The 16,517-nt window shown below is 39.0% G+C and overlaps 2 protein-coding genes and 1 non-coding gene across 3 annotated transcripts; all 3 read left to right on the forward strand.

Annotated features, from left to right (window-relative positions):
* Nucleotides 1–1,655: 1,655 nt before the first annotated feature.
* LOC101293413 lies at nucleotides 1,656–3,190 on the forward strand. The gene is made up of 2 exons (XR_185080.1): nucleotides 1,656–1,673; nucleotides 1,780–3,190. It is a non-coding gene; the product is annotated as an uncharacterized LOC101293413 (transcript).
* Nucleotides 3,191–4,235: 1,045 nt separating this feature from the next.
* Nucleotides 4,236–9,756, forward strand: LOC101306951 (ABC transporter I family member 11, chloroplastic-like). The gene is made up of 11 exons (XM_004306258.1): nucleotides 4,236–4,324; nucleotides 4,406–4,463; nucleotides 4,638–4,717; nucleotides 4,867–4,918; nucleotides 5,018–5,151; nucleotides 5,300–5,414; nucleotides 5,540–5,626; nucleotides 5,749–5,797; nucleotides 6,200–6,284; nucleotides 6,804–6,917; nucleotides 9,162–9,756. The coding sequence occupies exons 1-10, from the start codon at nucleotides 4,236–4,238 to the stop codon at nucleotides 6,880–6,882; spliced, it is 828 nt and encodes a 275-aa protein (XP_004306306.1). The 3' UTR covers nucleotides 6,883–6,917; nucleotides 9,162–9,756.
* Nucleotides 9,757–12,658: 2,902 nt separating this feature from the next.
* On the forward strand, nucleotides 12,659–16,517 carry LOC101307240 (probable metal-nicotianamine transporter YSL6-like). Its single transcript, XM_004306259.1, has 7 exons — nucleotides 12,659–13,025; nucleotides 13,252–13,424; nucleotides 13,737–13,834; nucleotides 14,009–14,146; nucleotides 14,397–14,586; nucleotides 14,691–14,823; nucleotides 15,345–16,517. The coding sequence occupies exons 1-7, from the start codon at nucleotides 12,659–12,661 to the stop codon at nucleotides 16,277–16,279; spliced, it is 2,034 nt and encodes a 677-aa protein (XP_004306307.1). The 3' UTR covers nucleotides 16,280–16,517.

Raw genomic sequence — 16,517 nt, forward strand, 5'->3', positions numbered from 1 at the left:
AAGATCAAAAATTTGGTTAATGGGAAAAAATTTGGCTAAACTATAGGGTTGGTGGGAATTCTCAAATCTGATTTGTTAGTGGGAAAAAATTCCCTGAAATTAGGGCTGATGGGGATTTTTCCTTCTTCTTTTTTTTTCCAGACTTTGGTGATAATTCAGTGGCAATTGAAGAACGCGAACACATAACCGCTTGATTTGTTCCACTTTTTTGATGTGGGATAAGTCGTTCAAAGTGTTTAGGCTTTACGTACCTTGACCACAATTGAAGAACGCGAACACCTAACCGCTTGATTTCTTCCATCTCTTAGACGTGTGATTAATCGCTCAAAGTGTTTAGGTTTTGCGTACCTTGACAGCAATTGAAGAACGCGAACACCTAACCGCTTGATTTCTTCCACCTCTTAAACGTGAGATTAATCGTTCAAAGTGTTTAGGCTTTGCTTACCTTGATCGCAATTGAAGAACGCGAACACCTTACTGCTTGATTTCTTCCACCTCTTAGACGTAGGATTAATCGCTAAAAGTGTTTAGGCTTTGCGTACCTTGAAGATAATATGAAGAACACGAAAACCTAAATGCTTGATTTGTTCCACCTCCTAGACGTGAGATAAATCGTTTAAAATTGTTTAGGTGTTTAGGCTTTGCGTACCGTGAAGACAATCTGAAGAGCGTGAAAACCTAAACGCTTGATTTGTTCCACTTTCTGAAAGTGGGAGGAATCACTTAAAGTACTAAGACTCTGCGTATTTTTCGACCGCGAAAGGAAGAGTAGAAATCTGGAGATTGCGCAAAGTCATCCTCTTTCAAGTTTTGTATGTCTCTTCTTTGACATGGGAAACACCTTGAGCAAACTCATTTCCTTGTTTTGATACGGCAATACTCTGAACAACCCGAGCAAACTCATTTTCTTGCTTTGTTATGACTGCACTCAGAAGCATCTTCCAAGGTGCCTACGTACTTTTATGAGAAAGAGATCAAGTCACAACGTAGTTCAAGGATTTTTTTTTTTGGGTGCCGTACACAGTTTATGCTCATGCGGGCAATGAGCATTTTTTTTTTTGCCTTGCGTAGTTGAGGCTCATGCAGGCTAGGACCTTTTTTTTGTGTGTCATTTACAGTTTAAGCTCGTGCAGACAAGAAGCGATTATTTTTTTTTGTGTTTTTTTTGTGTGTGTGTCATTCGCAGTTTAAGCTCGTGCGGACAAGGAGCTATTTTTTTTTTTTGGGTGTCATTTGCAGTTTAAGCTCATGCAGACAAGGAGCGATTAATTTTTTTTTGTTTTTTTTGTGTGTCATTCGCAGTTTAAGCTCGTGCGGACAAAGGTGCATTTTGACTTTTGAGTGGTCTACATAAATTTAGACGGGTTGTATGCCCCTAACAAAGGCGTTGAGGACACCACTTTGAGGTGTTCAAAGAAGACGGTTGCATAATTTGACTGAGCCACGTCATCTTCAACATCTAAACATATCTTTCCTTGTTGTGCTAGCTTCATGATGAGGTCTTTCAAGACGAAACACTTTTCCATCGGATGACCGATGACACGGTGGTACTTACAATACTTAGGATCATTGACCCGATGCATCTCTTCTGGACGCTTGCAGTTTGGCAATTTGATTAGTTCTTTTTCAAGCAAGTTTTCCAACATCTCAGCAACATCGGAATCTGGAAAAGGGTAACTTTAGCTTCCAAGTCTTTTAGAGTTTGCCTCCTTGCTTAATCTTGAGTTGACTGAAACTTCTTTTAGTCATTTGATTTGACTCGTTTCATGACCCTTGCAGGAGTTGTGTTGATTGCCAAAGACTCCTGATTCTCTGGCTCCATGATGTCATATTTTCTTTGGCCATGACTAGCCAAACTAAGTTCCATGTCATGAGCTCGAGTAGCAAGTTCTTCAAAGGATAAAGCCTCGCACCTTTGAAGAATGTACAACAAATCCCAATGCATGCCTTGAATACACATCTCTACCGCTGACAATTCTGAGAGTTTATCTTTGCAGTCGAGACTTAGTGTACGCCAACGATTGATGAACTTTACAACAGGCTCGCCGTTTTGTTGTTTGGTGTTGGTGAGCTCTAACATACTCACCATGTGACGTGTGCTGAAGAATCGGTTCAAAAACTCATTTTCCATTTGCTCCCAGTTGTCAATGGATTCAAGCTCCAAGTCTGTAAACCATTCAAATGCCGTACCTCGGAGTGAGCGAACAAATTGCTTCACAAGATGATCACTATCGGTGCCAACGCTGTTGTATGTTTCGATGAAATGTGCGATGTGTTGCTTGGGGTTACTTTTGCCATCAAATTGTTGAAACTTAGGAGGTTGGTAACCAATTGGCATTCTCAAATTGTCTAGCCGCTTGGTGTAAGGCTTGGAATACGTTAGTGTATCTCGAGACGTACCACCATATTGAGCTTTGATTGTCTTGGCAATCATGTCTTAAAGTTGTTAAACTGACAATGAAGGTAGGATGGAATTTGATTCTCCTTTTTGCTCGGAAGATGATCCACCAGATGTGTCTTTCTTATCGCCATGAAGGTTATTCTTCGAGTCATTTTCATGGTGAACTTTTAGCTTCTCCATGAGCAATGCAATTTCTACATCCTTCTCTTCAATGGTCTTTTGGAGCTTCTTCACCGCTTCAGTCAACTGGGCTATTTGGGCCGCTTGTTCTTCCACGTTGATCACTCCTATCACCATGACTTGCATGGCTCAAGAGTTGTCTTCTAGAATCGCTTCAATTTGATTGTCAAGAGGCAATTCCAAGTGTGGACATATCTTCAAATCAACTTTGGTTGTGGGCGAAGGAGAATGTTTCCTCGAGTTGCCTGTCGATGTTGAACGTCTTTGCTTCATGAGGTTTGCCCCCATTGTTGTCCAAGCGTCGATCGGTTGAAACTATTTTGAGGAATGAAGGTTGAATGTTGTGAGTTGAAATGACTTACTGTGAGCAACATGACCGCTAAGGTTTCTACTGCTTTTCAGAGTAACTACCTTGTTGGTCTTGTTTTTCGATTTGATTTGCACCATCTTTGAAGCCATGTGATGAGGATGGCGAGATTGTCGGAAGAGGAGATGATTGAGAGGCAGAGATGGTCCACTGGGCGTGCCAATTTTGTAAACACGAAAATTCTTGTAACGAATAACATGTAGAAAGACACGTGTACAAAATAATATATTTGTATTGATTGAATTTGCGGGTTACAATCTCTATGGGTATTCTTTTAACAAAAATGTCCTCTGATTCGATCTCCGACGTTGATTTGATCCAAAGGTGACAAACACTTGATCTTGAATTGAACTGTTGTAGTTTGAACTTCTTATCGTGTTGACGATTTGTAGAAGGAAGTTGACCAAGGGCCGTAAAGGCTTGACGTTGATTGGGTTTGGGCCACGAGCAGTTCCACGTGGTGGTTACTCTTCGTCTTGTAGTTGTTGAAGATGTCGGTTATTTGGCAACTTGGTGACTCTTCGGGATTTGACAACTTATAGGCTTGAGGTTGATTAAGAATCGGCTATTTGACAGCTTGATGATTCTTTAAGGATTTTGGGAGAATTCTGAGCTCTCGGGAGTAATTTTTCTCCTTTGTCCGGAAGTCCTATTCTTGATATGAGATGGGGTATTTATAGTGTCGACATTCCTCCGTTTATGGAATGTTTTGAAGATACCGTTTTCATTGTATTTCTTTAACGGTATAATTAAACGGTATAATTAAATCAATCAGTCTTGATTGATTGATCTAATTATAATTATTAACATAATTAAATCAATCGGTATTTATTGATTGATTCGATTATGACCGATAAGGTATTTTACCAATTTGATTAAATGTTCGGCTTCCTTTCCAATAATCAATTTAATTTGATTATCGATTTTATCGATTGACATTTAATATTTGCTTTTAGTTGAGATTGATGATTTTTGTTGTCGATCGACCATTCACATGTCGCCACATTTCATTTCCGAAGACTTTTCAACTTTCCCGACTCATGAGTCACGTATGCAATTTATCGGGTCTATGCATCGTATGAATAATCTAATAATTATTATTCTCGTTAAATTTTATGCATCTACAACACAAACATGACATATATCATCATATATGTGAAAGATGTTTTGAAATCCATTTAAAAATGGATAGCCCAATCTGTACTATAAGCCCGGAAGCCCAAACCCGAGAGCCCGAAACATGTAATTAGTACCAGAAATCCCCTCATATGTCTGCAAACCGCGAAAATGTCGAGCTCAGTTTTGGCTCTGAACCCCTTTTCAGTCTCGACACCGCTCCAACCGGCAACCTCAATCGCCTCCAAATCGCGTTCCAGGCACGCAATCAACTCTCTCTCTCTCTCTCTCTCTCTACCGGTTTAGAATTTTAATTTAGTTAAATTCATTTTCTTATGCAGTTTGAAGTTCCGGAAATCTCAACCTGTGAAATTCAAATGTGATTACTCATGCTTCGAAGTAAGTTTCCTTCATTATTTTTTACCACAAAATTCATGTAATATTCGATTAAGTAGTTGATGATCAGATAGGCAATGTGGTTGTTGCATTGGATTTTTTTTTGGAATAAGTCTAATTCTACTAATTTACTTGTAATTCTGTGAATTCTGAATGTAAATAATTTGTGACTTCAAGGTCAAAGATGTGAGCTACCAACCGCCAGGGACTGAGCTCCGCCTTCTAAATGCTGTTAGTTTTTCGCTTCCGGAGAAGAGGTACATATTTGTGATGTGATGTCATTTTATTATTGCATGAAAAAAAATCAAGTGATTTAGATAGACGGAACAAACATAGGGTGTGTTCGATGCGATTAACTAGCTTACATATGTTTTAGTAGGATGATTGGTTCACGTTTATCTTGCAGCTTGGGCTTAATTTTTGGACAGAGTGGTAGCGGAAAGACTACTCTCGTGCAGGTTGTGTGTTTTTGTTGTTAAGGGAGCTTTTATGCTGTCCATCTCGTTCTTAAGCTCCGAAGCAGTATCTTGTTGGATGATTTTTTCCCCCGTCTTCAGCTGCTTGCAGGATTGAACAAACCAACTTCAGGCTCAATTCAGATTCAAAAATATGGAAATGATGGCAAGCCAATTCAGTCTCCTGAATCCTTATCCACAGGACGAGTTGGCATTGTGTTTCAGTTTCCAGAGAGGTAGTCTATGTTAGCTAGGGAAGTGAGAACTGGTTTGCAACATCTGTTTCAGTTTTATAGTGTTTGTAAAGTACCAACCTTTCAGTAGCCTTCAATTTTTATTAAGTTTATTTCCAAGTTTCAATATTATGTCCGTCTTTCAAGCTAGGTATTTCGTGGCTGATAATGTGCTTGATGAAGTTACTTTTGCATGGCCAAGGCAAAAGGGAGATCTTCAAATGAAGGAGAATCTTGCTCGAAACCTCCACAGAGCAATTAATTGGGTGCTTGTGCTCTTCTCAGCATGAACTGTCTTCTACATATTCTGACAATTTTGTTACATTCATTATTTATCGGGTCTGTTAGATTAAAACCAAAACTCCGTTGTTGGTTTCATTGATGACTGCAGGTTGGTTTAAGTGGGATCTCACTGGATAGAGACCCTCACTCCCTTAGTGGTGGCTACAAACGTCGTCTTGCCTTGGCAATTCAGCTAGTAAGATTCTAGTTGTAAATATAAACACAGATAGTCATAGTTCAAAAGATTGCAGTCTTACATAGCTAGTTATAGCTTTGGTACGAAGTCACTCATACTTGTCAATTTGCTCGAATCTTCAGGTACAAATCCCAGATTTATTGATATTGGATGAACCCCTTGCTGGTCTTGGTATGAAGATGAATTTAGTGATCTTAAATTCTACATCATTATGTGTCTTCCCCTTTGCTGTTTCCATGCAAGTTGAACAACGAGGCATAAAAATGCCCTTTGTGCCTTGCTTGCAGAACATTCTTCACTGAGAACCACAATAGTCTTTCCCAGTCACTATTTGAACTGGTTTTTCTCATTCACTATATTCATTGTGATTTTGGTAAACTTTAAGATTGAACCAAATTGACCCAATCATGCCAAAGTTCTAGTCTATACTTTATTTTTGGTCTAAAAATATTCCTTTTTCTGTGAATTTTTTCATTAATTCTCATACCTTCTAGTTCTTACCTTTTTTTTTTGTTTTTTTTGTTTATGTTTCTGATCCTTCATTTGAAATTATATATCCTTTGTTTTCATCAGATTGGAAGGCACGTGCAGATGTTGTAAAGCTGCTAAAGCATCTAAAGAAAGAATTAACCATACTGGTTGTCAGCCATGATCTCAAGTGTGTCCCTTGGCCATAAATTTCAGATTCTTTTATTCATGTGTTATATGCTCAGAATTAGTTGGTGCATTGCCACAATGAACTAGGTTGTTCAGGTGCAGGATATGCCATTTCCAATATCTGATGGATGGTGGTGTCCTGCATAAGTTTAATTTCAGCATTAGACTTGGTTGGATATCATGTAGCCATCTTTCTTAACAGCAGTACAAAGTAGAGAGTGAGCCTGGTATACAAGTCCTATTAAAGTTGTTAAGCAGAGTGCGTATAATTGCCACTGAAATCCAATAGAGTCATTTGAAGTAGTCACATATATGAGATGCTCTTTCAATCTCCATGTGGTGAAAAAAAAAAGTTCCTTTATGAGACAGTTGATTGGTAGTGGCTTAAAGAGCATACCAAGTCAATATCAAATGTACTGTATCCAGTATTTTCATATGCATCAATATCAAATGTACTGTATCTGGTATATTGTCATATGCATTTTGTGCCTGTTTATGGTACTGATAATGCGTCTTGCAGAGAGTTAGCAGCTCTAGTTGATCGATCATGGAGGATGGATATGGGTGGAATTCTTAAGGAGGAGCCTCTGCCGATTTAGTATGCTGGTGCCTCCTGTTAATCTGACGCTGCAAGGTTTGAATCTTTTCATATTTCAATGTTGCCATAGTAATGCCTGACATGAAGGGTTTATGATAGCAAAATCTCACTTAAAAATAATAAATATAGAACTTAAGAAATGGCCAGAAGCTTGATAACAATGTTCTAAGTCCCACTAGTTTATAATGTTAAGAGGTGGAGGCTTTAACTGGTACCTATAATGAATTGAATTTTTGAACTATTTTAAATACAAGCAACTATAGTGCTTTGTATGGAGAGTTGGAGACTTGGATATTGGATAGCTAGGAGTAGATGCATTTAAATGTGTAGGTCTGATTGTGGGTATAATGTTTGAGATATATCATATATGTCTATATCTGCCTATTTGGCTAGAGCAAGTATACTGAATGTCTGTAAGAATACATGGTATCTGAACAAAACAGTAGGCAGTGATAGGAAGGGTCTGCCACTCTGCCAACATAAAATTTGAGGCGCTTCACTTATTTGTAATACCCAAAATGGTTCACAAGTCTCAACCATTAAAGCTTTGTTGTTAATCAAAAGCATGCTTATTGATACGGATAAAGTCATAAACACACTCAAACTTCATCATCACACTGATACAAGATAGGCACGTCCAGTACTCCCTTGTCATTTCCTGAATGCAACTTGCCACTTAACCACTCACAAACAAGTACATGACCATATAAAAAATATTCGAACAAACACATTCTTTCTCATAAAGGTGGCACTTATGACTTTTTACAACTTTGGCCACTACAGCTCCAACACCAAGTCTGAAATGCAAGTATTGTAAACTGGTTAGTGCATTTATAGTAGACTCAACTTTGCAGACCATGAGGTCCATGGTCATAGTCATTAGACAAAACATGATATGAGACCTAAGTAATTTTTCTTATATGTTGTGAAGTTCTCTCAATATCTGGAAGTAATAGGATATCTGGTTTAATTCCTGAATCATTAGCTCTTAAAGTTTCTCATTATTGAATTAGGCGTTTTTTTTTTTTACTTTTGTTCTCCTGAATGTTAGGTTTTCTTAGTTTTTTTTTTTTTTTTTTTAAAGGTGTTTTGTAGTGGTAGGAACTAAACCAAGTATGTCGCCATGGTATGAAATTTAAAAGATACTTACAGTTTGCGTCTGTTTTGATCCAGTGCTCTTCATTTCTTTTCAAATCATTGCCATTCAGCCTGTATTGAGGCATGTCCATGTACTTATTACAGTTTTTGGTCCCCTCCTTTAACTTTGACTCTTGGGGCAACCTTCTATTCTCTTCACCCATGAGCTTCAGATTCCTATTACAGCCACCAATGTCACTGGAGTTGCTCTTGTCCTTGTATTTCTTTGACTTGATAATTTCTTTTTCAGCTATAGAGCCTTCAGGATGAACCTTTCTTTGAAACATACGTAATACCTGCATTCAACACAATATGAAAAAGTTGAATGGGAAGTCGTCTTCAATATCTATTGTCATGTAAGTTGAGGGACCATCTGGTAGTTTCGGGTAGAACATCAAGAAAACAGAATTGTGTTTCTGATGAGACATTTATCACATGGATCCTGTACTTATGCTTTGCCATAAATAAGGTTCCCTGGCTGGATTTTTGATTTCCAGAGAACATCACCTGGCAAAATCACCTGCTTTTGAGTGTATCCCTATATACACCACACTAGCTGAGATTACTTTCATCCTAAATCTGCCTCACACAATTAAATTTGTATGATGCCAGTAATACATCCTTTGTGTGTTGAAGTTGTAAACCACTCAGCAGCAAGGTACCTTTTGTACAGATGCTTAGAACAGATCATGGATAGTATCTGATTGACATACTTATATGTTGGTCGCTATATTAGGAAATGCAATGATGTATCCATGGCATGTGCATATGTTCATACATGAGTGTGTGGTATGTGTCTGTGTATAACCAAGAGCCATCAGATATGCTGTTCAGCTATGGGAACCTGACCTTATGGGGTTTCTTCTTGGTAGAAACAGAATCAGATGCCTCACCAAGTTTCTCTAGGATGGCAGGATCGGTTGGATGACCACTAGTAGATGTGGGGCTCTTGGAAGAGGCATAGAGTTTTTTTATTATCTTCTTCATGGAAGCTGTGGCAGATTTACTTTTTTGCTTGGGATCTATCTCACTCTTCTCGAAATTTTCAGTCATTTTGGTCCTATCAAACAACTCTTGTAGTGATGTCTTTTCTTTCTTTGCTTCTGTGCTCATTTGTGGTACTTCAACTGAGGACCCAAGCAGATATTCTTGGAGGGGACACACCACTGTTGCACAGTACTCTTCATCTTCAGAGTCCTCCATTCCCCAGCCACCGAGTGTGATAGTGCTAACATGACTGTCTCTTGCTGATGATGGACAGAGTCCTTCCCTTGTCTCGGCCTGAAGAAACCTCTCTGGCTCATAGCTGATGAGCTTCAAGTCATTTTCTGTGACCTTTGGCTTTTGCTCAGTTAAGTTCTCTAAAGGTGTTGCAAAAGTTGGTGTCACTGGTTCACTGGCATTTGTTTCCAAGCCAAGAGTTCCAATGGTGAGAAAGCCATGAAACAGCTCTGGGGCAATAACGGATGTTTCTTCTCCTTCTCTCCTGTCTTCAAATTCCGAAAAAGATTTCTTCTGGTCCTTCCTAGGTCGCTCTAAGAACGTAGATCCATGTCTGTGATGGATGGTCGGTTTTGTATAGGCATCTTTGTCATCATCTGATGGCCAAGCTGAAATTTGTTACAGAAAGAATTAGATTACTGAAAATAACTAGAGATGAAAGACTTCATCTGTTCATATTAATGAAAGTGGTGCTGCATTTCTGGACATTTAAACTGGTTTATCTGTAGGTTAAATGATTTCATTAGGTACCTACTAGCAGTTGTATGATTTGTAGCATAAGGTGCTCCTAATGATTTTCCCAGGAGTGATAGTGGTTATGTGCAATATCTATAAAACATTGGCTACTTGGGGCAATATGGATTTTGAGGAATCATAAATCCTAATAGCTCGACAGGGTTTTACTTGAGATGCCGAGTTCTGGGGAAGGAAAAAAAAAAAAAAAACAGGAGAAACGGAATCTCTACATTTGGTTGTCATGTAATTTGTGAAGAAAACAGAAGAAAAGTAGTAGGAATACCAATACTGAGATCCTTGAGAGGTTCAATGCTACTCTGCTGAAATTTTTGGTGCACCCACTGTAACAGCTGCATCAATGGTTTATGAAGATGAAGTTGAGTAGACTGAAAATAACATCTCATTCATTTGGTATGCGTTTATACTAACCTTCATTTTTTAACCTGTCTTGGAGGGATTGATGTTATATTGATTCAGTAACCATTGGAGGCAATTAATAGATGTAAATGTAGTTTGCAAGGAAGATACGATATAAAGAGTCACAGAATGATCTGATAAAGATATTTCAATTTGACTTCTGAATAAAGTGGAAGTCACTGATTGATACAAGGGTCTGATAAGGTTGAGTAGAGAGATCCATTTAGAAAGATACAAGATTGTGGTTGGCTGCTCTTATCAAAGGCCAAATCATCTAGACAAATTGGGGTTTGGTTTGAACACCATGAAACTGTTCTTCTGTCTTTGTGCATATCTGTGTTTTCTTCAAGTTAGCCTCAAAGGTACAATAAAAGTGCCAGACGTCATCGATAAGATATATAATAACATGTAAACACAAACGTGTCTTCTAGATTGCCATATATCTGTAAACAATTCTCTTTTAGTTGGTGCAACAATGCACAGGACGACGAGAGTGGGCAGTGTACATGTTTTGCTGGTGAAAATATACATGTTTTTGTATTGTTGGATCTAATTGAGCTTCTGTCATTGAGCATATTACAAGAGTTAATGCAATGTAGTTTTTTGGGATTCACTCGTTCATTTTCAGTGAAAATTGTATTAGCTATATTTTCATTTTTCACCTTATTATTAAAGCTGTTCATTGCATGTTAAAAGTAATCCAGTGTTGGTTCTAGAGAGCAGTACTGAAGTTAACTTATTATAATGAAATGTTGATCACAGGACAAGTGTAGGGCCATTTTTGCTTCAATTACACTGATGAAGCTTCTCTGCGTGCAGCTTATGAATCTGAATTTGCCATATAGTGATGTAATCTACCCGCTTTGGCCTTAATTTCTCCCTGTTGTTTTGTACTTAATTAAGACCCTTCCTGCAGGTATGATTGTGACATATATGATATATTAGCTCAGAGGCTAGCATTCTCCCACCTGCCTTGTTTACTATGTTCAAGTATCTTCTCCATCGAGGAGGCAGCAGGACAACGGTGCTGGCCCAGAAATATCTGCATATACCCCACAAGCATCTCTGGAAGTAGGGTAAGGAAGTAGAAAGCTGTTGTAGGCTTACAGACAAGAGCAATGCATTCATGCATCCGTCTCTGACTAGATCTTTTAAGAGTGGGGAAACACAGAGAAATGAACTACTAAAAGGAAGGTGAAGAGTCACGGTGTGAGTTTGTTCGGTTTTCCCGAGTTTGGTGTATAACTTTGTGGAGGTAAGTTTGTGCTAAAATGACAATAATTTGAGTTCGATGGTATACCATCTTTGTTCTCCCTCTCCCTCTTTTGCATGAAAATTTGCATGTGTCTCCCACTAGAATTGATTGCGGCAAGCTTGCTCAAGTATGCCAACTTTGCAATCAATAATGCTCAATCGGGTGTTGAGCATCCTCATTTTTAGCTATCCAACGAAGAGCTACGATACGCAGGTGTCGGATATCACTCACTGATCAAATTGATGTTATTATTGTTCTTATGGTTCTTATTTGTATGGAATTATTGCGTTTTGATTGACGATGAGTAGGGTAAGCCCATACATTAATCTTCTGTTGCTGCTTTAGCAGGTGAATTCAATAATTTAGCCCCATAATCAGTCTCTTTTTTCTAGACGGATTATGCACAGTTGTTTCTTAAATCTTTTATGATGATAACATATCATTCAACTTTGGTTTTGTTGATGAGCTTTTGCGTTCACAACAACTATATTATGAAACTTCCCTACTTTCTTTCCTGTTCTTATTAAGCCACTTGTGTCATGTATTACGTATACTCGGAATTCTTTTGGTAGTAATTTGTCCTACTCCCTTGTCCGCAGTTAATCAATTCCATTCAAGATTGAAGTGTCCGTTACTTGCATCACTCATTCGTGCATATTTCAGTTGGGTGGACTATAGCTCTTGTATTTCTCATGTCGGTATTTCCCATGTCGAGTTCAGGTCCAGAAATGACACCACTGACTTGTTGATGCACCTTTTTTTTGTTTTTTTTTGAGAGTATCCTTAAAGGCTTTCTAAGCCCATAGACTAATCCGCGCCGATGGATCTTGTCAGAAACTCAGAACGCTTCCTCCTTTTTAGCCACTAAGAAAACAGTTTGATGCACTTAATATGTGCTATCTAATGTCATCCTCTGTTTCTCTGCTCTTAAGCTTCGCATTTCACCAAAACACTTCCACAGATAAAAGGGATAACGTTTCAGAGCTGCATTTGGATTATTTGGGTCAGACTGCGCAGCCCAATGGGCTGAAACATTAATGGGTTACATTCCCAATGAACCTACTCACCCGGAAATAAACACGCGGCAAATTATAAGTGGAGGCGGCAAATACCAACAACCTTTCAAAACACGCTACCAGATACAAATCCTCAACTACCTGAAATCCTGTATCCTCTAGAATTTGAAGAATCCGTTGACCCTGAAATCCCTATTGACAGATTCTCAAAAGTCATGGGGACCGAGACGACCTCCGTGGAGATATCTGAGCCGTTGCTGCTCGACGATTCAGACAAAATCAAGGCCGTTGAGACCGTCGACGACGACCGAGTGCCGGAATGGAGAGATCAAATCACGATCAGAGGGCTGGTGGTCAGCGCCGTGCTGGGGACTCTCTTCTGCATCATCACACACAAGCTCAATCTGACGGTGGGGATCATCCCGTCGTTGAACGTCGCCGCCGGTCTGCTAGGGTTCTTCTTCGTCAAGTCGTGGACCGGGTTCTTGGCCCAATTAGGGTTTGAGGTTAAGCCCTTCACAAGGCAAGAGAACACTGTCATCCAAACTTGCGTCGTCGCTTGCTATGGCCTCGCCTTCAGCGGTAACCTTGCTCTCTAATTAATTGTTAATCAGCTCTTAATCACTGTGTTTCAATGTTTTTATTGTAATTAAGTTTCTGGGTATTGGTTTTATTTCGCAATTTGTGTTGGGTAGTATGAACATTGTTGGTAGATGATATAAAGGTTGCATCTTTAGGACCAGAACTTGTGTGTTTGGTATGCATTTTGGTTTATTGGTGATATTGAGAAATATGAAATTGGTGACAGGGGGATTCGGTTCGTATTTGGTTGCAATGGATGAAAAAACATATAAGCTTATCGGTGAGGATTACCCTGGTAACAGGGCAGAAGATGTTATTAATCCAGGCTTATGGTGGATGACTGGTTTCCTGGTTGTTGTCAGCTTCCTTGGACTTTTTAGTCTCGTTCCACTTCGCAAGGTAACTACTTCAGCTTTGGTGCTAGTCTAGGATGTTGGGTTTTTTGTTTATGTATTATGTAGTTGGTGTGTTCCTATAGTTGCTTGTTAGCTTCCATGGATCTGCTTTTCGCAATGTGTTTTTAGTTTGCTGTCGAAGAACATGCTCAATTTATATGCCTAGTTATTAACCTTTCAGAGGAACTTTTGTCTATTAGTTTGTAAATTGGCCTGGCTATTTTAAGACAAAGTTTTGACTTGCCTGTTGGCCACTATGATCGTTGTAGTTGAAAGTATCCTCACTTGAGTCACTTCTATATGCTTCTGAAATCAGGTTATGGTCATGGATTACAAACTTACGTACCCCAGTGGGACTGCCACAGCAATGTTGATAAATAGCTTTCACACTAAAAGTGGTGCAGAGCTTGCCGGGTAAAATCTTCATCTCAACTTCATCAAATGCCACCCTGCTCATTCTTTCCTGTTAGAAAAATGAATTTAATATCCTAATTACTTTCTATCTGTCTTTATTAAATTGAGACATGCGGTCATAGTGAATCATTTTATTTAATATTCTAAAATCAATATGTACTCCTTTTATTGCAGGAAGCAAGTGCATTGTCTTGGAAAGTATTTAAGCATGAGTCTAATCTGGAGCTGCTTTAAGTGGTTCTTTAGTGGTATTGGAGATTCATGTGGGTTTGACAACTTTCCTAGCCTTGGATTGGCACTTTTTAAGAACACGTAAGTCTAGGTCTTTTTTATTTGTCTTCGTTTGATTCTTCTAATTGAGTCTAATACCCTTCCCATCCCATCCCTTCCTTCACCCCCTCCCTTCGACCCTCATTTTCACCACTTCATTATAAGTTGAGGTAGGTACTGACTAACACTACTTTGTTCGAGCCACTGGTGGTAGCTGGTGTTGAGAAACAAAATACTTTGTTTATGGATTAGAAGTGAAGTTGTCCATATTGACATGATTCACTGTGTGCAGGTTTTATTTCGATTTCAGTCCTACTTATGTCGGATGTGGTCTTATATGCCCTCACATTGTAAACTGCTCAGTGCTTTTTGGGGCTATCATATCATGGGGTTTCCTTTGGCCTCTCATCTCCCAACATGCTGGGCACTGGTATCCAGCTGACCTAGGTAGCAATGATTTCAAAGGTCTTTATGGTTATAAGGTATTGTGGAATCCTTTCTGTTGGAGGTAACACTGCCATTATTAAAGCAATATTGATGTTTGGCTCAATGATGATCATACTTGATCCGTAATGTTCGTTTACAGGTCTTCATAGCTATTGCCCTTATTTTGGGGGATGGTCTATACAATTTGATCAAGATTATAGCCATTACTCTCAAGGAAATATGCAATAAAAGTAGTAAACAGAGCAACCTTCCTTTGGTTAAAGAAAAGTTGGGTGAGTATTCATATGATGTCTAATGTTCATGGATAATTGATTTGACACCCTTCACTTCTTCACATTGAATTCATATACAGAAGACATCAGTTCAGTGTTGAAGTTTTCTTTTTTCCTCTTTATCCTGACTTGTTAGTGTGTATCTAGTAACCTTGATTGAGTTGTGATATAGGACATTAACTGGGTGAAACATCATTGTCGTTTAATATCGGTATTGTAGTTAGGAATTCTGCAGTAAATTATTTGACTTAAGAGTGGCACTCTATATATATTTACTGCACAGGCATGCTGTCTGGTTTATCGTGCCAAATAAAGATACTGAGAACTTAAATTGAATTTTGGTAGTACGAGCCAAAACTAGTTTTAATGTTAGGTCCTAAGCAAATTAATTGTTCAAGGCTGCTTTCATCGATTAAATTATCTGATCAATATCTTCGGAGTTACTATATATATTGTCTAGTTATTGTTTGTGGGAATGAAATGTTTTCTGCTGAAGATTAATAGTATTATGTGCTTAGCAGATGGTGAGAGTTCTGAAGTAATCCTGGAACAAAAAAAGAGGGATGAGGTATTTCTCAAGGATAGAATACCAAACTGGGTTGCTGGTTCTGGATATGTGGCCCTGGTGGCAATATCGACAGCAACAATGCCAATTATCTTTCCACCTCTCAAATGGTATTTGGTGCTGTGCTCATACATCCTTGCTCCTGCTCTTGCCTTTTGCAACTCCTATGGCACTGGCCTCACGGACTGGAACTTGACCTCAACTTATGGGAAGATAGGTCTTTTCATCATGGCTTCATTAGTGGGAAGTGATGGTGGGGTTATCGCTGGTTTAGCTGCGTCTGGGGTGATGATGTCCATTGTATCTACTGCAGCTGATCTCATGCAAGACTTCAAGACAGGTTACCTAACTATGTCCTCGGCCAAGTCTATGTTTATCAGCCAGTTAGTGGGAACAGCCATGGGTTGTGTGATTGCTCCATTAACATTTTGGTTGTTTTGGACTGCATTTGATATTGGCTCACCTGATGGTCCATATAAAGCACCATATGCTGTAATATTCAGGGAAATGGCAATTCTAGGTATTGAAGGCTTCTCTGAGCTGCCAAAGCACTGCTTGGCAATGTGTTGTGGTTTCTTTGTGGCCGCTGTGGTGATAAACCTCTTGAGGGACGTGACTCCTAAGAAGGTATCCCAATATATTCCTATTCCAATGGCTATGGCAGTCCCATTCTACATCGGAGCCTACTTTGCCATTGATATGTTTGTGGGGACAGTAATACTCTTTATATGGGAGCGAGTGAATAGGAAGAATTCAGAGGATTTTTCAGGGGCAGTCGCTTCAGGTCTAATATGCGGTGATGGGATTTGGACGATTCCATCTGCAATCCTCTCTATCTTCAAGGTCAATCCACCCATCTGCATGTACTTTGGACCTTCTATGAGCAGTTAGCTGGTGTTGTGATTGTAACTTAAAGGTTGTATTGTTTCAAGTTTCAACTGGGAGCTCACCTGGCTGTCTGGGTTGGCTGGTTGGACTTTGTAAATAACATAAATATGTATGATTTATTAGGGTTGTCTTGCTTCTATGTACATTCTATGTACACCAGACAATTGACTTGGAAGTCCAGTCTCCCTTTCCTCTTTATATCATTCAAATTTCAAATCGTCTCACAGGAGACCTTTTGCTC

This window comes from Fragaria vesca, linkage group LG6 (assembly GCF_000184155.1).
Source record: "Fragaria vesca subsp. vesca linkage group LG6, FraVesHawaii_1.0, whole genome shotgun sequence".
Taxonomy (NCBI): Eukaryota; Viridiplantae; Streptophyta; class Magnoliopsida; order Rosales; family Rosaceae; genus Fragaria; species Fragaria vesca.

What these genes read in the sequence shown, in the direction of transcription:
- LOC101306951 (XM_004306258.1), top strand. Translation starts at nt 4,236, where the DNA reads ATGTCGAGCTCAGTTTTGGCTCTGAACCCCTTTTCAGTCTCGACACCG. An exon ending in TTTTCGCTTCCGGAGAAGAG is followed by an intron (nt 4,718 to 4,866) that starts GTACATATTTGT and finishes TTTATCTTGCAG; the next exon opens with CTTGGGCTTAATTTTTGGAC. An exon ending in TTGCCTTGGCAATTCAGCTA is followed by an intron (nt 5,627 to 5,748) that starts GTAAGATTCTAG and finishes TCGAATCTTCAG; the next exon opens with GTACAAATCCCAGATTTATT.
- LOC101307240 (XM_004306259.1), top strand. Translation starts at nt 12,659, where the DNA reads ATGGGGACCGAGACGACCTCCGTGGAGATATCTGAGCCGTTGCTGCTC. An exon ending in GTCTCGTTCCACTTCGCAAG is followed by an intron (nt 13,425 to 13,736) that starts GTAACTACTTCA and finishes TTCTGAAATCAG; the next exon opens with GTTATGGTCATGGATTACAA. An exon ending in TTTGGTTAAAGAAAAGTTGG is followed by an intron (nt 14,824 to 15,344) that starts GTGAGTATTCAT and finishes TGTGCTTAGCAG; the next exon opens with ATGGTGAGAGTTCTGAAGTA.